The following is a 24,742-nucleotide window of genomic DNA, read 5'->3' as shown; positions in this document are numbered from 1 at the left end:
CTTCCTAGCCCCGTGCAGCAGCATATTGCTCCTCAGACCAGCACTCCTCAACCTGTGCCCTGAAGGCACCACTGAGCAGCCCAAGCACTGCTGCAAAGGCAAAACCTCACACCCATACAGCAGCACTTGCACACACGAGCAGCTATACAAGAAGAAGAGCAGGTTTGTGAGCAGGGAGATGTTGGAATATATCACAAAACAGCTCATGGATTTTTGTCAGAAGAGGCCAGGTGGCCTCTAAAAGACAAGGAATGTGGTCCTGAAGGGTCAGAAATTGGTCACAGCAAGAATAGGAAAGAAAGAAGCCTTATAACCAAGGGGGCTCCAAAACTCCCACTGTTTCCCTGATGGATCAGGGATGCAGGTGATGTACATGGACCCTGGCCCTAACAGCAGGATAAGGTGTCCTTGTGCACTCAAGCACCAAAACAGGAGCTTGTACTACCTGAGGTTCTGCTGGCCTAAGCTCTTGTACAGGTAAAGGTCAGATGAGAAACAACCAGCTCTGGGGAAAAAAAAATAAAAAAAAAATCAGGTAATTTTTTGTAAATTAATTTCCTGCAAACAGACTTTTTGCTGGTACTTCTCATCACTTAAGACAAAAGAGTTGAAGTTATCATCTGGACAGTCAGAGCACTGCCATGCAAACAATGAGCCTAATCTTTGTGATTAGAAGAGGATTTGGAAACAAACAGGAGGGGAGATTTCCTCCCTTCCTTCCGCAGCATTTCAAACAAACCTGCTTCATGCTGTGCCACGAGGCAACCTTTTGCCTAGGCTGTCCTCAGCCCAGCCTAGACAGAACAGGGCAATGAGCACTGTATCTGGGGCCAGAGACCTAATGTTTAAGTGCCTCTGAACATGTCCTGTTAAAGGGATCACAGCAATCCCCACACCACAGCAATATCCTCCTGCAATCACCAGGAGAGCCTGGGGTGACACTACCCTCGGCTGGATCTGAGCCCTGAACTCCCAGTGCCCCTTCTGACCTTCTGTACTCTGTTCCTTGCATTCCCAAGATACTCTCGCCCCAGGGCACAAGGAACCTGCCAGGATTGCTGATCAGCTGCATGATCTGCTTAAGAAGAGAAGATCAAAGCACACCAACCAGCTCCTTTGCAGCCTGTGCCATTTCTGTCCTATGCTCCTTAGTTCTCAGGGAAGCATCAGGGTCAGCCAGGTGGACTCCAGGTAGCATTGGGTTGTTTTAGTCATGCCTGTCTCCCAGGAGCTGGAAGATGCTTGAGAAACATTGAGCTCTGCATCCAAATGCAAATCCGAATCCCCAATCCAAATGCGGGGAACAACAGAAGGGAAAGCAAAAGTGCCCTTTGGCAGGCCCCTTTCTCCCAGGCTAGATCACTTGTGCCAGCAGATTCAGGGAGGGGGTAGAGTGGGGCTGTCCATCAGCTGCTGACAGCACAAACACTTCATCCTCTGCCAGCTGGAACATCTGGGCAGCTCTGCATAAGTTTCTTGGGTACTCTGGACCATCACCAAGTGATAGTTCATCCTCATTCTCCCATCCTTGCCAGCCTTCTGACCATCCACTCCCTAAATAGCTCAGATCATTTCAAAGGGAGGGTACAATGAATAAGAGGATAAAAAAAATAAATTTTCCCCTCTCTCTCACCTGCCTGTGCAGCATCTCTCAGTCTGAGACTGTGGGTCAAACAGCCTCCTTCAGTTCAAGGCAAATGGAGTGCTGTGATTTTTAAGTGACCATCAATGACCCAGAGCTGCAGCATGGAGAGAATGGATGCAGACCTGCATCTTAAGTAGATTAGATTTTGTATTACACTTTCATAGACACAGCAGAGAAATCCCCTAAACACTTCACAGCCTGGTGTAATACTACCATGCAAGACTTAATGCCATGCAAGGAACATGCTTTCCACTGGCTGCAGTCTGGCTGCTCAGACCCTGCCTCACCCTGGGGAGCATGAGCCAGCAGGTACTTTAATTTTCCCTAAAGAAAGAGGTACAACCACTCAGCTTTTGGTTAACCAAAAGCATGTAGGCACACTGCTATCAGGGCTACAACCCAGCACATCTGCAGGCTAGCTCCTGGTGAGGGTTATTCTAGCCCAAAAGCACCAAACCAGCCTGCCATGATCTACACAGGGAGCAAGAGACTGCATACAGCTTTCTGCCTCAGTGGTACGGGCCTAGAGCAACTGGGGAGCAAGACCAAAGCACTCCCATCTGCCTGAGCATCACTCCCAGCAAAGCACAATAGGCACATAGTGGAGCTGGGAGCACCCAGCATCTTTCCTTCTGGTGTTTCCCCTCTGGATACAGGGCAGGTCATCACTGCTCCATCCAAGGTCTATGCTCTGCAGCTCAAGGGCAAGCAGATGGTGGACAGCTACACTTGCAGCAGGAGCAGAGCAGGAAGCTTACAAATCAGGCTACAAATGCAATACAGCCATGCTGCCCCAACTGGCAAGCCCTTTGTCATGCATAAGCAGGCTCACTGCCTCCCAGAACCTGCACGCTGCCCCCAATTTACAGTGTATGTGACAGAACCATAGTTCCCATCAGGGCAGCTTGCAAGAAGAGAAGGGTATGACAGGTGCCCCTGGTGTAGGTGTCACATTAACACACAGCAACAGCAATTATCACATCAAAGAATTAAGCCTGGATGATCCATCTAGTGATCAAAACCAGCACAACTTCTTGCCACGCCAAAGTCCCTTCCCCTTGCCACTCCAATCCCTTCCCGATCAAAAGGGGACTGCCAAAGGCTCACCAGAAATGGTGCTGCCATTTTTCATATTTTCTTTTTGATTTAAAGTTGCATAAAGAAATTTATGAGGTATTTTTCAGGCCGAGATGTTGACATTTTATTTGCCCAGTATGAGTGCCCTCAGTTCCTTTATTGCAAAGATGCAACTGAACAAATCACCAAGAACAGAAGGGGCCAGGGAAAACCCCTGTGAGATGCAGTTGGGTTGTACTTGATCTTGTCACACATCAGTGCTGAAGATGTACAACCAGACAACTGTGGTACAGCATGAAACCTGTACCTGGAGACTTGTCAAGACATGTCTAGGCAGAAAAGGAATGCAGCATGAACCTGGGGTGCACAGTATCACCAAAAGTCCTCACAGCACAGAGCCTTGCTGGAGGGCACTGTGCAGCTGCAGGTACACAAGCACAGGCTTTGCACTGGTGAAGTGCAAGGGATGCATTTCCCCACTCAGGCCCTGACAGCACCTGAGCCCCCACAGCAGGAGGGAGAAAAAGCCAGCAGGTCCTCCACTCTTCACACAAGTGGGTGGATGGTGAGGGGGTGCTGCGGGCTATGAAGACTTGTTTTCCTGAATCTCTGCACTTGGACAAATTCACAGCAGAGAGAAAAAAAACATAAAAATCACTTTACTTTTGAGCCACAGACTGTCAAAGGCTGGAGCTACATGTTGCATGCTCACCCTGTTGTTATGCCTTTCCTTGCATGTCCACTACTGTCCACTGGCAGGGACAGAACCCCGGATTATGTGAGGGTGCAGATCAAGCCATTCTCAGGGAATAAGCCAGACTGAAGCATGCATTGGGAAAGCACTGGGGCAGATATTTTGATTCACATTTGCAAGAGCTTTTGACAGGAGTAAAGAAAGAACATTTTAAGCATTCCTTTCAGCCAGCATGCATCCCAGCCCATGAGACCCCTCCTAGGGCAAGGCACAAGAACAACCTCTTTCAGATCAAGGGCTCCTTTGTCACCCTGCTGCAAGCCATTTGACCTTCAGAGTCAGAAGGAAGCTCGTATCACAAGTGGTCTGATGGGCCCGGGTTGGGAGCGAGCCCAGGCACTCAAGAAGGACCACGGCCCCGCTGCCAACCCCAGCATCTCAGCAGGGAGATAAACAGACCCCGAGCCTGAGCACTCAGCTCTGGAAACACTTGTTTCGGCTCAGCACATTTCCTCCGACAGCCAGATACAGAAGGTCACTCAGGCCAGCTTTTCCATGTACAAGAATATCCTTGCCAAGAAAGAACAGACCCAGGCCAAGCTATGCTATGGGTGTCCAGAGAAGGTTTAAGCCTTTGAAACAAAATCTAGCCTTCACCAACAGCATCTTCACATTTCTTGTAAGTGCATCGATCCTCCCTGCCCCCCATGCTCTGAGAAGGGAGCCTGCAAACCCTTCATCATTAATTCACAGCTCTCCCTCCAATTGCCCCACCTTGAATATTTGGAGCTCTCTTCACTGCACCTAATTGCAGAAGTATTTATTAAGAGCACAGCACTTCTGAATGATACTTGGAGACAGCTGACCCCACAAAGGGCAAGAGCCAGCAAGGCTTCTGCCCCAAAATTCATCAAGTACCCTGGTGTGCAGTCTTTTGAGTACTGCTTGCTATTGACAACGAAGCTGCTCCCCACACCAGAAACCTCGACAAAGTAAGAGCTGACACAAGTTGCTATTGCTGTGAGATGCAGCCATGTTGCCAGGGACAGCTCTCCCCATGGGCTGCACTTCCTGCTGTGCACTAAGGCAGGACCACAGCACCTCCAAGTCACTGCAGAGTCTATCCAGCATTTGAAATGCTGCGTCTTCTCCCAATCTTCGGATGCTGGGCCCTAGCAGAGCATCTCAGGCCAGCTGAAACTTTAAATGTGTGCCTCAGATATCAGTGTATTTACACACAGGAGTTACTTGTTAGTGCAGAAACATCAGAACAGGCACCAAGCCCCAAGACAGGGTTGCAATCACCCAGCTATCCTGATTTCCACACCTCCACCACTGCCTTCTGCTGGGAGGTGGAAAAAAAAAATATATGGGCTAACATCAGTGCAGCCAATATTCTCCTTCAAACCTGCTCTGTGATGACTGAAACCATGACAATCACAGCAACAGTTTTTACAGGGCGACAGGAACGAATCTGAACATCAGCCACCAGCCAGAAGGAAGTCACGGCTACATGGACACCGCAGAAAGCTGATCTTGGACGGCGCCCGGGTCAGCGTGAGCAAGGCACACGCTGGCCGGCATGCCAGCTTCTCCAGAAATGGGAAATGTGTGACAGATGCATCGTGTTTATGTAGCAGAACCGCCGCTCCCACAGAGGCCTGTCAGTCTGTTTGCACACAGGCACACTTCAGGTCTGCGCGCGTACCCTTCCCAGCCTACCCAGGCACCGAGGTGTTACAATACACATTTAACTAATTTAATTACAAAAAAAAGAAAAAAAAAAAAGGAAAAAAAATAGAGAGGAAAAATATTAGGGCACACAGCCTGTGATTAAGAATTTCTTTCTCAGCGTGCTGGCAACACGCCTGCAATTACCAAGCCCTTGATTCTCTAAATTCTCCAGAGATCAACAGCACCTGATACCAGCATGTCCTCAGGTCTTTCATAACCCCGAAAGCTGCTCCCCCACCCCGCTCCCTGTTTCAGCACTGGTGAGATTTTTCACACCTTGCAGCTCAGAAACACTTAAACCTCGGACAGCCTGATTCCAGCTCGGCAGGTCACACCAGATTCGCTGGAGTAATTGGCAGCACAGGTGGGCTGCAGCTGACACAAGCCAGGGCAAAAGTACTCTCATTAAAAGCAGCAAAGCAAGACCACGCTCAGCGCGGTGGAAGGAAAATTACTTTCCACACTGGCTCTGTCGAGCCAGCCACCAGCAGCACTGCAAACGCAAGAGCTAGAACAGCCCTCCCGCTAATAAGATCCCCCAGAAATGCAAAGGATGGCCAAAGTAGCTGCGTGAAGGCAGGGCGGGAGGCTGGGGAGAGCCAGATGGCTTTTCCCAGCCAATAACCCCAGGTGCCATAGGGTTAAATCAATGCATGAAGCTATTAAAGGGGGTGGAAGTGTTTTAACATGGTTGAGTGAAATTCCTCACACTTTTAAGTCGACAAGGACCCCATTGGGGCTTAATGGGCTAGCACAACCCATCCCATTACAGGTCGTTAACACGCACAGGAGTCTTGGGAAGAGGGGCAATTAGGGCTCCCCACTAAACTCTGCAAGAGGGACTCCCTCCCTAGCTTTGAATCCCACCGACTGGGAAGAGGGATGCAGGAAGCGGCCATCCCCTCTGCCCCCTGCACTTTCTCCACCTGGAAAGGCACACAGAACAAGCGCTTGCGGCAGGTTGAGTTCTCAGCAGGCTTAAGGAGAAGAAAATTGCACCCCAGAGCAAAGGGCAATGCTAAAAGCTCCCAATCAAACTTCCTCTGATGGAGGACATCACTCTGCCCCATTTTCCTCTCTCCAGACTCAGGAGCCACTGCCCATCACACATCCAGCAGCAGGAACAAGGGGATACCAACAAAGCATCTGTCCTGGAAAAGTAGTGGGCTGTTGCCTGAAGCGACAATGCAGTGCTGGAATTACTTGCACCCTCAATTTCTGCCCTGTGGAGTATGGTTGTCACAGGTATTTCTAGCCTAGAAATAAAGTTAAGACTCCTCGGGAACTTAAGAATAGGTACGTACTAGTTATTTTCCACTGGCAAGAAAACAGTAACTAAAGCTGAGGTTAGAAGGAAAAGCAAAAAAGACTCATTGCATTACTCCTTAAACTACCAGGTATAAGAACCTTGCCCTGCTCTGCTTCAGGCATCCCCGAGTAGGACAACCAGAGCTGTCAGTATAGTGGGGTGGGAGCCCTGTGACTACAGACCTGGAGTTAAAAATAGGAGAGAAGTGGCCCCCGAATGTGGCTGCCAGCTTCTCCCACACAGCCAGCTCTGGGGAGGGTCTGAAATACTGATCTGCTGAATAGACTCTACAAATTCAGAAACAAGAACAATCCAGAACATCAATGCCTTGCTCAACCCGGAGCAGAGAACAAGCTGGGAAAAGTTCTGGGTGGCTGCAAGAAGAGCTGTGGATGGGAGAGAGAGACCACCCCTGAGGGAGAATGCCTGGAGCAGTCCCAAAAAAAGTGGAAAAATCCTACAATGCAGAGTGCAGACAGCTTTGGACAAGATGATTTGGCAAATAAGTATTTTAGTGTAATGGAGCTGATATTTATTTTTTCTTCCCTCCCATAAGAGGGTCCAAAGCTGCCATGGAGAGTATAATAAGGAACAAGTTCCAACAGTCTGCTTTCCTCAAGTACCTCTTCCTTAGGGCATCCCACCCTGTCCACAGTCTAAACATCCCCATCTCACACAGCACATCAGGGCTTTGGTCTCTCACAGTTGGTGTTTCCCTTCCTTGCCTGTCTCAAAAGTGGGGTAAGCCACTGGCACAGGTTGCCCAGAGAAGTTGTGGATGCCCCATCTCTGGCAGTGTCCAAGGCCAGGCTGGACGGGGCTTTGAGAAACATGGTCTAGTGGAAGGTGTCCCTGCCCATGGCGGGGGGGTTGAAATTAGATGGTCTTTAAGGTCCCTTCCAACCCAAACCGTTCTGTGATTCTGTGCTTTTGCTCTGCAAAGACCAGGGTGAGCCCAGCCTGTAAAGGCTCCAGTGGGTCTCATACTGCTGTTTTCTGCCAGAGTTGGAGCTTGAAGGTAGCACAAAGGCATGGGTTTCTTCCCACCACCCCCACCCAGGAGATGCTACCTGGCCTCATATAATCACAGATGTTCAACAGAGAAGCAAACCACATCAGGGCAATTGAAGGGACCAGGGGCACTGTTCTAACCTGCTTTTGCCCTGCTCACACAGGATGAAGTGCTGCTGAATGAGTGCATGGCTGGGTCTATTCACCCTGCTGCCACCACACTGCAGCACTGCCCAAGGAGTACAGGCCACTTCCCTGCTTGGTCCACCATGCATTTGTTTTGCGTTTAAGGCTCGGGCAGGTCTTATTTGTAAGGTGATGAAATACTCTGAAGCCTTACATGTACATGCCAATTAGATGCTCCAAACCCCACGCTCAGCAGAAGGTCAAGTGTGTGGTGTGCTGTGCTCAGCCACACGCTCCCCATGTCAATCAGGCTCCTCAACGGGATGTCTGAGGAGAACTTGGAACAGCATCTGCCACTTTGCTTTTATGGTTCTCGAGGAACTGCCTTACAATGGGAGGGGGGCTAGATATAAAAGTTGGGGGTTTTTTGTTTTAAACAGGGGGGCCAGACATATAAGAGGCTCACAACTTCAAGCTGTTTTGATCCAGCCAGCCCCCTCTCTGCTGAGTTCTGTCAGGAGACAGGCATAAAGCACCAATTAAAGACGAGTTATGCTTTTTCTGTCAAGCAAAAAAGAAAAAGGGGAGGGGGAGATAAGATGATGGGAAGGGGGGAGAAGAAATCCAGCCCTGGAGTCATTTTGCTTTCCAAACAAGCTGTCAAGGCAGCCCCCTCCCTTCCCATCTCCCACAGAAGAAGAGCAAAGGAGCACCCGCACGCCTGCTGCAGACGCATGGCATCAGTCATCAGACCACACCATCAGTCACTTGGCACATCAGGCCGAGCCATGCCCTCGCTTTCCCTGGGGCATCTGTCAAAGCCTGTGACAGGGAACAAGAGCAGTAGATTCTTAGTGAAGATGGTCTGAGCACAAGCCCCACCAATTCTGATGGACAAGAATCCTCACTTACGGGCAATTAGACTGGGAGCAAAACAAAACAAAGGCAGCAAGGACTCAACGCACTAGTTCGGTGTGGCCACGACATCAGCTCAATTTTTCCATGGTAGGGACATGCACAGCCAGCATAAGCATGCAAACGCTGCCGCTTCGGCCATGTAGGTTACCATGTTTGAAGGCTCCCTGCACAGCCAGCAGCTCTTCTGGCTTGCAGCTGAGCTCAGGAGAGAGAGCTGAGAGCTTCCCCCATATATTCCACACCATTGCTTGGTTCTAACCAAGGCAACCTGCCATTGCAGCATACTGGCAAGGAACCATAGCATCAGCATGGACACAGCAAGCTCTCCATCAATCTGATGGTACCAGGGCTGGTACTACCAGCTCTGAATCTACCCTCAACACTTGCAAGCCATTCCCAGATCTCACCCAGCAAGTGCCAGTCCTGCAGCTGGACAGATTAAGAAGATTACAAAGATAGATCTCTCTGGGCTTTATTGTTGCATATGTCTGAGGAAAACAAATAGCAAGCGCAACTCCTTCTAGGGTGAAAAAGGGCAGGCATGTTAGCACTGCACAGGCACCAACCCCAAGAGATATCCTATCTCTTTCCTTAGCAAAGTACCCTTTGCAGAGCCCGTTAGTACTGATTAGGGCATCAGCTTCACTCCCACCTCTTCCTTCCGGGGCTTTCTGAAAGCCTCAGATAATTACAGCAGCAAAGTCACCCGCGGGAGGTAATGCAGCTCTCATTTCTACAGGGTGGCACTCGTGCCGGGCTGACCACTCCCAAGGAGGGGATACCCTCTGTCACAGCCCAGGGCACAACACATAGCCCCGTCTTCTGGGCAGGACCCACCCCACAATTAGCCCAGAAGAGGAGGGAAGATCCCCGTTCAGGTCTGCCTGGGCTAGCGGCACATAATCCCAGCTCGCTAGCGAGATCCCTGCTCATTAGCATGGGGTCACTCAGCTGCAGCAGGGCACAAGCACCACTTGGCTATTGCAACACCACTCACGTCCACTGCTGTGGAAGTGTTGAATTTCTTTTAAAAGGTCTGAAGCTCTTGGTTTGAATTTAAGGGAGGAAAAAAAAATCTCACAAAGAATAGCAGCATCTCTGTAAACATACCAGAGGAAAAAAGAAAACGAATCCTTTGAGCCTCTTGACCTTGACAATGTCCTTATAATTACAAGACTATTTATTTTCAGTTAAACCCCAACTATTGAACAGACAGTGTCAAGTTGTTTTTTCCTGAGCAGGTGATTATCCTGCCTGACTAATCTAATGAAAATTATCAGGAGGCTACTGACCTCCTGCTACACACACTAAATAATGCACAAAGCTTCAGGATCAGACAGCCAAATCATAACCCTGCCTTATCTTAATCACTTTCTATACAGCTCCAGGCCTGTTCCACTCCTGGTTGGCTGTGTTATTCCAAATGCTGTTTCAGTGGAAACTACAGAAAAGCCAGCCCTGAGAACTGTACAGCAAAAAGTTACCTCCTTAAGATTTATTTTTGTAGAAGCCAAGAGCTGCAGAGGTAGATATATTTAGTCTTTAAGCTGCGTTCTGGCTCCTGAGCTTATAGCACGAGGCGGTGGTCCCCCAGCACCCGGCTTTGCGAAAAGCAGCGTTTTCCTGCTACTTTGATGAAGGGTACAAGGAAGCCAAGGTCTGAAGAAAAGTGTATACAAAGGGGCTCATTGGTTCAGATACGAAAAGCTCCATCCTCTCGAAACCTCACTTCAGCCTCCTCCTACAGACAGGACTGCCCACACCTCTTGAAGGTGCCAGTGCACAGCCAGTGACATGAGAATTACGGTACAGCAAGAGGACCCAACACCAGGGGTACCCTGTCCCCAGCTCAAGGCACACTGCAGGGGCCTGTGGACCTGCAGCAATCCTGTCCCACTCCTTGCAGTCCCACTCTCCTTCAGGAGAGAAAAACAAGCGTAGCAGCTGGAAGAGATAAAAGACTACAGCTATCAATTAAAGAGGCAAGAACTAAACAAGGAGCCACAAAAAAAAAGTTATCGCACACTTTCCATACAGCCTCAACATGAACAGCACCCACAGCTAGAGGAACAGATTGCACAGGGGTGACTTGAAGCCTAAAATAAATTTCCACTTGGGAATCTACAGAGAACTGTGGAAAAACACTGCTAAAGGACCAGTTGACTAATTTTTACACCCCTGCCCCCCGCCTTCTCCTCCCCGGTCCCCAACATGAAACCCCAGCTACAACACTACAGAGCAGACGCTCTCTCACCCTTCCAGCCTGGCTTCACTGCCTCACCCTTAAGCACCATCATAAGTAGTTCTTCAGACCTCCTGGTACAGGAACTCTTAGTTTACCTCACTGCCACAGCCAGAAGCTTCACCTTACAAACTGCTACCAGCCTCAGCAGCCTGCTCCTGCCCTTCAAGTCTCTCCCCATCCCTAAAACACCTGATTTATCCTCCCACCCTTGATGTCATGGGTCTTGAGTCACTTCTCTCCATCTGGGAAGGTGCTAAGCAAGATACAGGTGGACAGGATTCCTCATCTTTTAAATGGCCAATTCCTCCTCTCCTACAGCCTTTCAGAAAACAAGGGGTAAACAGTCTCCTCTAAAGTGAGCAGAAGAAAAGACTAAGGTGAGTTTAGGTGTAACAGAAGAAGGAGCAAGAGGAAGCACAGAAAGACAGGCAGGAAATAGCACAAGATTCAGCTTTGGGAAAATACCAGCAAACACATGCAAGGAAAATGATCCATAGCAGAGATATTCAAAGGGAAGCAGAAATCTGGGAAAAATTAATGTCCACAGCAGCAATTGTGGGGGGACGGTGAGCAGGCAGGCTTTCAAACTGAGAACTGCCAAGGCAGAAGCTTTACTTAGGGCACAACCCAAATCTGCAGTCAGGAGGATTTTGCCCTATTGCTCTGTGGACATGGCCGTGCCCAAGGGTGTCTCCAGAGAGATGATCCTGAGCCCCATGGAGCCCAGTCACATCATCTGGACATGGTATGACTAAAAGGGTTAACTGGACAGGACTCAGCAAAAGGAGAGGTCCTTTGTTTTTCTTTATAATTTTAAAGATCTGCCTGTTGCTGAGGCATCTGAACTACTTCTGGAAGGAGTTAGAACAATAATGAAATTCCTCCATTTCCTAGTCTGGGTGACAAAAGCAATCTCAGGCTTCTCTGGTCATTGAAGCCAACACTGTAATTGCTTGTGTCACACAGCCTTGCTCCATCCACATGCACTGGCTCTGCCCTTAAAAGCCAAGATGTAGGTCAGTTCATGTCTCTGCTGTCTAGCAGCTGCCTGGTGCCTTCCACGGGCATGGCTGGGGTTGCAAGAGGGCCATCAGCTGGGTTAAACTGGCATCACCCCACTGAGTTATGTGGGACTCTCTTGAACTGCCACTCTTGCTGAAAAATACTGCTCAGGGACAGCTGAGACAGCTCCCAGCAGGGTCTGGTGACTATAAAGTGGGAGGTGAGAGCCTGGCAAAAGCCAGTGAACTACAGCTGCCTCAGGACTGACTTTATCATCATGCCTGGTCAGAGAGGAAATTTGCACAAGAGGAGGGGATGGATTTAAAACCAAACAGCACAAAGCCCTCAAAAACGCTCCAAGGACTAAAGCTGGAGCTGCGGGCTGGTGCTGGGACCAAGGGATGGCTCTGGCTCCAGCTCCAGCATTTGCAGCCACCCCTGGCTGCCTGTTCCAGAGCAGGGGGAACACCATTCTCTTCTCATGCAGGAAACAGGCACTGAGCCTTCCCTTTCACGCAGTGGCAGAAGGTTGTGACTGCCTGGGAGGGACTGCGACACACCAGAGCTTGCAAATGCATGTTCTGGGGAGGTTTCTCCACTCCCCAAGCTGACTTCCAGCTGGAGACACGTGTCTGTGCTTGTCCCCAAGGCAGACAGCAGCAATAGAGGCATCCTCTGGTGCCAGTCCCCGCCAGCAGAGCATGGCAAAGCATTAGAGTGACAGCCTCCAGGGACGCAGGAGCAATTTACTCACCACACACGGACAAGTGCTCCCCTTCCTAGCTGAAATCCATCGGGCGAGACACTGATTAGTGTCACTCATCCTGGCTGTCTCAAGGCAGACACCCAGCCTGCTGGGACTCTGCTGAGAGCCCACTAGCTCATTGCATGCATGCTTGCCTCTAAGGCCTAGGTCAGATGCAGGCTTAAGGAGGAGGAAAGGATTGCATGCAAGTCCCTACCATTACCCTCTCTATCCCAGCAACTCTTTTCCAGAGCAAGACCTGGCTCTGTCTTCTGCTTTTGAACACCCACCACTAGCCCATTCCAGAATGGCCTGATCAACAGGGGAAAGGAAAGCTAAAATCTGTTTCTCTTCATGCATCTACCAGCAGAGCTGTTGTTCCAGCTCCCACATGTCACTGCCAGTGACAGTGGAGGCAGGAGGAACTCAGCTGGACTCCTCCAAGGCAGGAACGGAGCAAGATGACCTGTTGCTGGGCCAGCACTTAAGAGAAAAGCATCTTCAGCTTGACAGCTCAGCCAATTTGATCTGAAACTGGCAAGAGAGAAAAATTATAAAGCCTTTAAATGTCATCTCAGGGGCTTGACTGCCAGAAGCACTACAGACAGACAGACAGACAGATAAGCACAGTGCTGCACAGAGAGCTGGATGCCCTGCTTTGGTCTACTCAGTATTTACTAATGTCTCCCACAGTGGCATGAGCTGTTAGCAACTCAGGAAATCTGGTTTTCTGCCACCAACTCTGCTCTGGGACCTCAAGGAAATCCCAAAGCCACTCCAAGTTCAGTTTCCTCTCTTTGCGGGCAATGATGCTTCCCTGTAACCCCAGGAGGTGGCAAGGTTAAAGGCTGGCCCTGGTAATGCACTATAGCAAACACCCTTGGGGAACCCTCCACGCCTAAAGGCAGACGGTGCAGTAAGTCAAACCCTTAGTTTGGGTCGAGACCCAAAGAAAGGCCAGAACAATTCCTTGTTGTGAGAGGCAAAGTCAAAATCATCAACACATGTCCTCTGCCATTGGTTCTTCTGACCTGGGCAAGTCACATCATCTCCTTCCTTCCTCTACCAGCACTGGGGAGACAGCAAGTCCATCAGTGCACAGCTGGCTCTCCCCTGTGCATAAGGCAGCCCTGCTTGGAAAAAAAACCCCAGCATTGCTGGCTTGACTGCAGGTGAAGATGTACCAAAACTAGGAAGCACAAATACTGCATGCCCCTGAAGTCAAGGACCCACAATGGCTGTTGGGAAAGTTAACTCTTCATCCTCGCTTGGCAGATGAACAAGCCAGTGGTTGATCCAGAGCAAGGAGGGCTGGGGGACAGCAAATGTGTCTGGACAGCAAACGTGTCTGGACAGCAGGAAAAAGCACTGCACACAGTGGGGATAGAGAACATTGATGATTGCCCTTCCAGTCCTCATCCCATCTAAGCAAGCCCCAAGAACATGGTGTATCTCAGCATTGCTGTGAGAGGACAACACTCGCAAAACAGGAGCCCAGCAAGCAGGGTGTACCAATGGGAAATGGTTAATAGTAGCTGGCTGGACTTCTGGAGAATGAATACCTTCAATGGGAGTCCCCAGGTGCATGCTTGGGATATCCTGCAACACTTAGGTTTCACAGAGCTAAAACTGCACCTTCTCCTGGCAAAACAACTCCAACTGCAGCCAAAAAGGAGGACCCTCCAAAACATTCTGGCACTTGGGACATGACAGGCATGCCCCATCAAAAGGGCAAGGAGTTTCTGCCAGGTGGCATAGCACCTCTGTGGCATGGCCAAAGATATTAACCTGCCAAAATGCTCCCTCCTGCACAGATTTCAGCATTAGCTGGTGCTCTGTGCCCTGCCATAGCACTCACTTTCATGCACGAAATAAAAACTAGACTTGCCAACATACCAATGGGCCTGTCAAACTAATCATGTTAGGAGGACTGGAAACACACCAGCAGCAAGAGCCGGCCCCTGCTCCAGAGCCCTTGTAGAAATCATGCATCCAGGAGACGGAAAAGCCTCTGTCATTCCCGGAACCAGGTCAATAAAAGCACAGACAACTCCATCCAGAGAGAGAGTTTTTTTATGAATCACAAGAAAGAGCAGCTTCAGCTCCCCCAGCTGCAAATAGGTGGGCAGGCACAAAGAGCCAGCACGGAAACGTGTCTGTGCAACACGTGTGGGCAATCGGCCGCCCTGCACATGGCCGGGATATGGGACAAGAGGAAACCACTCCGAACCGAGCTGGGAAAAACAGCATCGGCAGCTCAGAGTGACTTTTCCCACCCCCACCAGCTGGGTTCCCAAATCAACAGCCTCCCACCCATATGGGTGTCTGGCGTGCCGGGGAGAGACAACAGGCTAGACAAGGATTTCAAAGCTGAGAGGTCCCGGACAGCATTAAATGGCCTCAGATTCAGAGAGTGAGAATAACCCACCTTTTAGGGAGCAAAAATATCCAAATTACACTTCATCCAGGTGCCTCAAGAACAAAGCAGTCCCTTCCCCAAACCCACAGTAATCTGTGGGTGCACTTTACCATAATGCTGCTATTTCTGGAGCTCTTCATTAGGTGAGAAGCCCAGAGGACTGGACAGAGCTTTTTTTTGATCGAATTTCAGAGCAGCAGCAGCCTTTTGTTCTCTATCCTTCTTTTTAACATATTTATTTTTCAAGACCTTAGTTCAGTTTCACAGGGGAGGGTAAATCACACACTGGTTAAAGTCTGGCACAGTCTGCCTGCCCTTCGCATCTGAGAACCACCTCTAACCACAGGAGAGGATGTGTCCTCATTATCACCAGCATATTTCAGGCCCTAGACAAAAAGACCATGGTGCAGAGTGTACCTATGTTACAAGCAGGTATAAGTTTGTTTTATTATACAGGTTGCTTTATTAATTTCACCACCAAATCTCATGCCTGGCCCCAGGGTACCCAACCTAGCCTGCTTCTCCAAGCAGGAGGGCAGCAGCAGATCCCTCCTTCTGTACTGATTAGCTTGTAAAGCTCTGGCAAAGGGAGTTCCCCACCCATCACCTATAACATGGCACCGTAAAATGCAGTGTGCTCCCCTGCAGCACTGGGACACCACGGCATTAGCATGGAGTAGGGATAGCTGTATGAGTCAGCCCTGCATGGCAGAGTCCTGCAAGTTACTTTCATATGTATTCCAGAGTCTGGGAAAGCCACGAGAGACCAGGAGAATCAAGAAAATACCAGGCTGCAACTTTGTGAACAAAATGAATTCACTAGCTTAACACCCACATAATTAAAAGCAGGCTCATCCCTGGGTAACTGTTAGCATGGGGATGTGCCTGGTTGTGTGTTTGCTTTCAGAGGCAGGTGATACTACCTACAAAAGCACAGGGTCACCAGCCCCTTTGCAGAGGCAGGCTGTCCACAGTACAGAGGAAACACACAGGGAACATCCTTGCCCTGAGGATCTCCTTTTCTTCCCATTGAAACGGGAGTAACAGTAGCTCTTTTCTGCCATAGAGGTCTGAGCCACCCACTGCTTCTCTCTCCTGGCAATTCAGCGGGCTCTGACAGCAACAGGGACCTCAATCCTAAGCGAGGAGAGACTGCTTTTGCTCACTGGTGCTGGGAATGACAACAGGCCCTGCTCTTCACACTCATCCACCAGCCAACTCCCTGGCTCTACCTGGCTCCCACTGGCTCTTAGCACCACTGGTGGGAATGGGCAACTCATACTGTCTTCTCCTCACAGGGCAGACTGAACCAACTCAGTAAATACCAATGGTGTTGATGGATAAAGAACGGGGAGCAAGAACAGTCCCAGAGGAAGCAACCCCCAGCCCCTCCTGTCACAGGGGCACCCACCATCCAGGTTTGGTCCAGTGGAGGTAGTTCCAGGCTGCAAGCTGCTTCCAGCATCAGGACAAAGCTTTGCCAGCAGCCTTTCTCTCACCGAGGATTTCTTGTATCACTTCCCGCACCAGTTCCCCCCCTCACAGGGTGTGTTGCATAGTATTTAAATACAACCAGGTCTGGGCAAGCCAGATTTCAGTTGATCCCATGTCCCCTCTGTCAAGCAATGCTAAGAAAGGGGTCACGATTCCTCCACCGGCTGTTGGTACCCCATCACTTATTGCAAACCCTTACAATCTTCCTCCTCCAGCCTCCCCCAGGCAGGGAGCAGCAGAAAGTGATTCCCCCGGAGAAAAGAGAGAGATTTCCCACATAATGGGCACCGGTATTAATTCTTCCAACTGCTGCAGCTTTTCTTTCACTCCGTGATTTTATGAGCATCACTCGATGTTGGCAGCAGCCCCGGAGGGCATCACAAGTCACCTGAAAGGAAAACAGCTTCTTCCAGCACCGGCACCGAGCTGCCTCTGAGACAGAGGGCAGCAGCTCTGGCCATGCGTGGCCGCGCTGACCAGAGAGCTCACAGCCACGATGCCGGATCAGCAGTGCCTCAAGAGGGCTTCGATGACATCTTTAGGGTGTCACGGCTAATTAGAGCCCTGACTATACCCTCTAATTAGGTAACACTTTCAGACAAATCACCCTGTCCTCTTCAAACCATGTCACGCCTTCAGAAACGATCCCTAATTGACTTAAAAGTAAACTCGGCACTTCTTCCCGGACCTCCTTCCACTTCACAAGGCATTTCAAAATAAATAAACCCCTGCTCCTCAGTCCTGTCTCAGAAACCAGCTGGGGAAGTGCCCTCACATCCGCACAGGCACGCACCTGCACAGCCTGACAGAAAACCTCCATCAGAGGCATAAAGCAAACGCACTGACGCAGCAGCAGCATCGTCCTCCTCTGATCTCTCGTTTCTAGCCATCCTAGTGCTACTTTCAACAACAGTCAGCAAAGCCTTTTCTCGGAGAACAGGAGTGTTTGCGATGCGTCAGTGTCCTACTAAAAATATTGCCCGGGGGCTTGTGAGAGCAGCAGTGCTCCAGCAAAGAAGCCTGGTATGTGGCAACAGAAGGCATTAAAAAAAAACCCTAACCATTTAGAAATTAATATGCCAGAATGTTATCAAGCATCAACATTTGAATCCAGAAGGTCGAGTTCTGTTTTCATTAGGTAATGAATAAACCAAAACGATCCAAATGTTTTCAGTTTCCCACTAGCACAAAATTTGAAGATGATAGCCAAAAAAAAAAAAACAAACCCAAAACAAGCAACAACAACCCACCATCATAACTGCAAACATGATGAACAAAAACTATCAAAATTCATAGAACATAAATATTGAGCCTTTGCAAGCCTGCTATGAGAACAATGTCTCTTTATTTGCTTTCCATGAGGTTTGTTATAACAAGAGAGAAAGAATCCAGTATACAGTGTTTTAATATACATACACGCATTCACAGCTGGAATAATAGATCTTAAGGACAGCGGACAATATTACAGCTGAACATATGCAGAAATGCATAAACATATCTTCAAAAACATGTTCTTTGCACCCTACCCAGATATATCATGGACACACGTATAATACACACACACACACACGCACACACACACACACAATGTTTCAGAACGATGAGAACCATTCATTATATCAGACTCTCTAAAGTTTCTACTGCTTTGGGAAAACATGACCCTGAAGAGACATCACACATGAACTTAACAACCAGCAGAAAATGAAACTGTAACATGCTGCATCTTGAAAGCCAGCCCTGAACCTAACTTAATCCCTGCTCTGGACAATGCCTCTGGAGAGACATTAAAACCATGCTAGGTGTTTTCCTGGATTTCCCAGATTCCCTGGAGATTCCCTGGCACTCTGGCTGCAATCGTCTCCTCGCTTCGGAAATGTTTCCAGCTGAGTGCTCCCATCCTTACTTCTGCTGCTCCCACGGCCAGTAACAGACAGATCCAGTGGAGCACCATCCAGAGACCTGTCTCCTGCCCTGGCAGCAGGACTAGTTACCCGGGGCAGCTCTTGCTGTTTAACACTCGGACTCCTACAAAACGTGCAGGGGAATGATGTACGGGGCTTGAAGGGTCAAGAGCAGCTTTGCATCCTCCTTTCCCATCCCCAACAAAGGAATTCCAGCAGATCTCGTGCCCCCTAGTGTCATCCCGGCGAACGGACCGACACTGGGCACCACCAAGCACCGGGTACCACCTGGCCCAGGCAGTACCCTCGCCTATCCCCCAGTGAAGCTGGCACCGTGTCCTACTGGTACCCAGACCATAGTTAAATTCCCTTCCCAACAGTTCACGGGCAGGGCAGCATGAGTTTGCTGCCCTCCCCAGCACTCCTGGGCAGCAATAGCCCCCTGAGTGTCCCCATGCCCAGCACAGTGCCACCTCTGTTCTGCTCTGGAGGAGCCTTGTCAAGGTCTGCCCCACCAACAGATAGCCCAAACGGTGTCCCTGGCGAGGGGCCAAGAGGAGGAGGCAAAGAGCATCTGCAATGGACACTGTCCAGAATACAACTCCTCCTAAAAATAGATGGACCCTGGAAGGACACGGCCCTTCCAGGGAATGGGAATGCTCCCATGGTTGGAGGTCAGGCTTTGGGATGATAAAACTTCAAAGCGCATGAATGCAAGACACCACTGCCTTTGTTTCCCTGTTTTCTCCCTCTGAGAGCACCTGTGGGCATCCAAGCTCTGGTCATGAGCATGAAAAGCAATGCACAAAACCAGCCTAGAACCCAGCCAGCCTGCTCTGATCAAATGACAAGATCCAGTATCTCCCAGGGAAATGCCCATGCTGACTGCAACACTAATGAGTGCAACAGGGACCAGACCCTGCACACCAAGCACCTAAACATGAGGTATGTGCTGGAAAGAAGCACAGAAAACACGCGTGCCTCAGTTTCCCCAGCCATCCAGCAGCCCTGACGCAGCTTGCCCTCTCTTATTTTGTTCATCCCTCCTGTTCAACTATTAGTTCTTGTAGGAAGAGGCACCCCAGGGACAGTGCCTAGACCACCAGCCCCTTTCAGAATCTGCTAGCAGCACTCAAGCAAACCTCAGCAACCCATCACCAAAATTTGGAGGAATTCTCCCCAGGGCACTGACCTGGGTATGCTGCTTTCTTCTGCAACACCGAGCAGGGACTATAGGTTAGAATAATGGGGAAGTAACTCAGTTCAGTGCTGACAAAGCATCACAAGCCCCAGCGGGGTGGGAGGGGAGGAGGTGTCCTTCCCTCACGCTGCCATGCCTGGTATACATCATGTTTAGGGCCAGGCATACGTCACCGACACAAAATGGACAAATTGGAGGGATTTCAGAAAAACGAGTGACAAAAATGATCAGGAGGCAGAGGGGATTGATTTACAAGGGGAGATTAAAAGAGCTGCGATCAGTCTTGCTGGGCTGAGCAAGTACTGACTGCAAGAAGCAGTTGGATGCTAATCTCCAAATGGGATGAAAACAATATGGGAAGGAATAATTTAGTATCTTCATCGGTATTGGGATGAAATGAGAGGGAACTCAGGGCTGAGCAGGCAGGCAAAAAAAAAAATCCCAAACCAATGCAAAAACTCCTTTCCTAGTTATGCATGACTGTCTCCACCAAAACACACAAAGTGCCCAAAACTCTTTCTGCCCAGGACAAGGAGCAACGAAGCCTAAGAAGGTGTGTGCACGCACACACACACGCACACACGCACACATACACATACACACACACACATACACGCACAGCCCTTTCCCACCCCTGACTCACACTCAGGAAAGCAGCAGGGCCGCCACGATAACCGGAGAGGATGGAGGCTTCACGCTTGCAGGAAAGCAGTGGAGAGTGAAGGCTAAAGCTGCCGGGAGCGGTGAGAAGGTCCCCGCAGAAGGATGCTTTTGCACTCCCTGGTCTTCACAGGGGGAAAGGTGCTGAGATGGCTTCCTGCAAAGTGGCAGGAGTGAGCTCAGCTGCGAGCACTCAGATATTTACACACAAACAGCACATTACTCAGCAACTCCCATTTGTCAGGCGTAATGGCAGCGGCAGCAATAATAAATGACAGAGCTGAGAGACAGGCTCCCCAGGCGCACACCCAGCCCCAGCCTGAGCTGGAGCAGGATGCATTCCTCCAGCTTGCAGGGAATTAACTGAAAGTGGCCAGGAGCTGGGGCTTGCACCCACAAAACTCCTGCTGCTGGCTTCAGAGAGTCAGCCACATCTCTGAAAGCTAAGCCTTGGCTGCACGGTTATTTGTCCGTGTATGTGCATCACAAGCTTTGTGGCTCTGAGAGGTACCAGGGCTTCTTCTTTCCCAAGTCCAGGAAGTGCTGAGCACCTTCCATGGAGATGGGGAGGGGGATGCAGTGTCCTGGCAGGATTGGGTCCTCTCAGCGTAAATCAAACAAAAGATAATGCACGATCATTAGATCATGGCTTGGCCTGCTCTGAAAACAAGCTCTGATAAACTTATCCTGAAGGGCTGTTGCAAAGAAGTCTGCCAGGCACGAGGCTCTCATTTCCAAAGCTCAGCCTGCCTTGGGAAACTATACCCTCTGCAGTGAGCCCCACAGAGCTCTGGTCCCAGGACCTTGTCCCAGTGAGGTGCTTGGTCAGACACGAGCATCACTTGCACATCTCCAGATCTCGCGGCAAAGCTCTAACTCCTTATGGAGGGGCAGAGCATGGAGCTGGGAGCAAGAAAGGCTGCCCCCATATATTTGCACGTTTTGCAGGAAGCAGCCAGAGTCCGTGCCTCGCTGCCTGCACACACAGCCGGTGGGACCAGCAGCAACACATGTGGATCCTGTCCCTCACAGAAGTACACAACATGGTGCACTGAGAGCAGGCACAGTCAGAGTTAAATTAGCTAAATCCGAGCAGAAGTCAGCAAGTTCCTGAGCAAAAAGCCATATGAGGAAAGGACCTCCTTGACTATCCCACAAATTAAAACACAAAGAGATGAGAAAAAGAAATCAAATCGTTTTGCAGGCAATCACCTTTCTGCAACCTGCACTCTGTACAGACCCTATACATATGTCCGTAAGCATGGGGTGGGGAAGGATAAGAAAGTGAAGAAGTGCTGATCATTATACCCAAAAAGTTTAGCAGTTAAAGAAACAATTGCCAGAGGAGCCGGGGAAGCCAGAACATGCAGACCTGGTTCCGTCCCCTGCGAAGGCAGCACAAATTGGCTCACGAGCTGATTGGAGTCACAACTCGTTTTTAAGATTGCAGTGGGGGAAGTCACCAAGATGTGGAAATGTCAGGGAGTTTTGTGCAGCAAAGGGATCGGTGTGTATTATGCAATTCTGGAAGGCAGCCCTCGCACTCATGCTCGGGATGAACTGCATGCCTAGCCTGGGAAGAGCAGTTCCCCAGAAGAGCCATGCAGACGCTTTTTGTATAAAATCACACCACTCCTTCAGAAAAAAAAAAAAAAAAAAAAAATTTTTAAAAATCAGCACGGCCACAGCAGAGAAAAAAGGCAGGTTGCGCCTTTGGAGAGACGGAGAAGAAGCCTGCTCTCCCGCCCAGGAAATCCATGGGCTCCGGTTTACAAAGAGCCGCCCCGCAGTCCCGGCTCCAGCCCCGTGCGCTGCCGCAGGGAGGGCTCATCCCTCTCAGCCCTCAACCTGGTGCCGGCCGCGATGCCGACCCCGCCGGGCAGGGACGGGGGGTCCCGCCGCGCCGCCCCACCGCGGACCCGCTGCCCCGGAGGGTGCGAGGACGCGCCGGTCTCCTGCCCCCCATCCCTCCCCGCCGGGAACACACACACGGCGGAGCAGGAAAGTAAGTTGCCCAAATTGTTTCCTCGCGGGGGGTGGACGCGCGGCCCACGGCGGGGCGCGGAGACGCGCGGGCGCGCTGGGGAAAGGTGCGCGGCTGCAGGGCGGGAGCGAACACCAGACCGGGGCGAATGCGGGGGAAGAAAGCGTTGCGTTCCCCCCCGCCCTTCTTTCCGCCTGCCTCGGCGGCGGGCACCGGGGCTCGCCTCCGCTGACCCCCGCGCCCGCCCGCCGCCTCCCCCGTCCCGTGGGTGTGGGTTCACCCCGTGCCGCCCACCGGCCCCTGCCGCCCGGTACTCACGGCGCCCTCCTTGCCGCCGCTCCCGGCACTACCCCATGCAACCACCGGCTGCTTCTGCACCGGCTCGGGGGCTATAAGCTCTTTTAAACTCCAGCACATAACCCATGTGACCGCAGAAGCCACTGGTAAGGAGCGCCGGGGAGCCAGCGATGAGCTCAGCCCGCACCCCCCGGCACAGCGCCGGGGACGCGCTCCCGGCCCCGCCGCGCCGCGCGCGCCCGCACACACACACACACAGAGACACACACACACACACAGACCCCATGCTCAGAAATACACACACACATCCGCACACATCCACCAGCACGCACATCCCACCACCACCACCACACACCGGCTCACGCCCCGGCGGACACACCGCCTTTTCCTCCCCACGGATGCTGAGCTGGAGGGAGGCACCGCACACACGCGCGCCCCACCAGCGCCCGTGCAAACGCACACTCGTGAAAGCACCGTGGGGATGGAGCCCCCACGCACACACAGTAGTCCCCACAAGTCCCCCCCACCTCCTCGGAGATGCTGCCCCGAGTGGAGGCAGCAGCCCCCCCCGGGTGCACACGCATGCTCACGTGTGCCCCACGCACACACGCGGTCTTGCATGATGCACCCTCCACATACACACCCCCTTCATCATGAGTTGCAGACCCAAGAGAAAGCTAAGATCTCTGTGCACACCTCTGTGCGCATCCTTGCACGCACCCCACTCATGAGTGCCACACTCCCTCGCACAAGCACCCTCTTGGAGTGCGCAGTGGAAGCGCCACAGGCAGATGCAGACTCACATCACTCACCCCTCTCACAGACACTGCACAACCAAACCACAACACACACGTGAGCTGTGCTTTTGCACCCCTCTCACACAACTGATGCACAAGCAAGGCAGCCCACCCACACCTGCACCCACCTTTCCCACTTCAACACAACCTGCTGGTGTGTGCTGAACAAGCCCACCCTGCGCATCTATCACACCCTCACTGCTGTGGGGTCCCCTGTGGCATGTAGGAGCACCCCATTTCCCATCATAGGAAAAGTTGGAGAGCTGTCACACGTGTCCCCTTGTGCTGTGCTCAATTACTCCTGACAAGGGAGAAGCCCCAGGGATGGCCATACAGCTGGGCCAGGTTGCCCGCTCCAGCCACAGCACAACAGAATTGGGAATGCCAGGCTGAAATGTGCTGAGGGGGTACGGGAGCCGAGTGTGAGGCTTCGGTGTGCAAAAAGCTGGGACAGGCGGGCCTGGCTGGGCAGGTGCAGGCGTGTACTGCTGGGGCACGCCAGCAACACGTGTGAGAAGACAGAGCTGGCAGGCAGAGGGCTTCGCTGAGAGCTGAGTTATGGAAAATGACTCTTTCCAAGGAATTGCTAAAATTAAAGCGGCAGTGAGGCCAAGCAAGCAGGAGCCAAAGGGGAGGGTGAGCAAGGGCAGCCAAGTACCCTCGGGGCAAGGAAGGGCAGGGTGGGCAGGAGGCCGAGGAGAAGGCACCCTTGCAGGGCATCCACCCCCCTCCCAGTCCTGCCAACTGCCCAGGCAATTGCAAATACTTTGAGGGTGGGATTTGGGAAAAGGTTGATTGGCACCTTGGTGGCACTGATTGGGGGATGCCATGGAGCAGGGGATCTGGGGGGAATAGGCTTTCCCAGCCACATCCCCTGCTTGGTTGCTAGCGTGCAGATAAATACCTCTGTTTTCTCAGCCTGGAAGAGACAAATGCCCATGGAGAAACAGCCTGCTTACTGCCAGGGGCTAGATGCCAGAAAGGGGCAGGGACCAGTGCTTACAGGGGATTTTTGGGAGCCCTTCAGAGCCCTGTAACTCATTATGGGAGTCCTCTGCTCTTATGCCCACCCTAGTGACTGTGGCAGGGCTGGGGTGCCGCTCCCTGGACATCAGCATTCGCGTCGGCAGTAAGGGCTGTTCCAGCTCCCAGATATCTGAGTGTTCCCAGCACAAATCCCCGTGACTCAGGAAACAACACATGTGAGAAAACTCTGCAGAGAGGACTTGGTAGAAATACTCCCATTGGCAGGTTCCCACTTTCCCTGGCATCCCAGGACTTCTGGTCTGAAGAAAACAACAGTAGTAACAAAACAACAGAACTTTCTTCCTGATCTTTCTGTTAAAGAAAAAAACAAAAAGGTAGTCTTTGGGCAAGCCTACAAAAGTCAATCTGTTTTGTTCCACTAGATATATCATGATCAAATCAAAGCTACCACCTCTCCCTGCAGTCCTGGCCTTACACAGGCAATGTCACACAGGCA

The 24,742-nt window shown here is 51.1% G+C and overlaps 1 protein-coding gene across 3 annotated transcripts in view; it reads right to left on the bottom strand.

The window, feature by feature from the left end:
• CNTFR (ciliary neurotrophic factor receptor) overlaps positions 1 to 22,653 on the bottom strand; it is a 201,996-nt gene extending 179,343 nt beyond the window's left edge. Inside the window, exons 1-2 of one of the 3 annotated variants that reach the window (XM_027670425.1) lie at positions 22,484 to 22,593; positions 20,165 to 20,338 (exon numbers count right to left, since the gene is read on the bottom strand). Coding sequence is in view for 1 of the 3 variants with exons in the window: in XM_027670423.1 (XP_027526224.1) it covers positions 22,484 to 22,582 (99 nt within the window). In the remaining 2 variants the exon portion in view is untranslated. Of the gene's footprint in view, positions 1 to 20,164; positions 20,339 to 22,483 lie in introns of all 3 variants that reach the window. The other 2 variants (XM_027670423.1, XM_027670424.1) reach the window with 2 other exon arrangements.
• Between the last annotated feature and the right edge of the window lie 2,089 nt (positions 22,654 to 24,742).

This window comes from Neopelma chrysocephalum, unplaced genomic scaffold (assembly GCF_003984885.1).
Source record: "Neopelma chrysocephalum unplaced genomic scaffold, ASM398488v2 Primary Assembly neopelma1_96845, whole genome shotgun sequence".
Lineage (NCBI taxonomy): Eukaryota > Metazoa > Chordata > Aves > Passeriformes > Pipridae > Neopelma > Neopelma chrysocephalum.
This window is presented reverse-complemented; position numbering and strand designations above follow the sequence as displayed.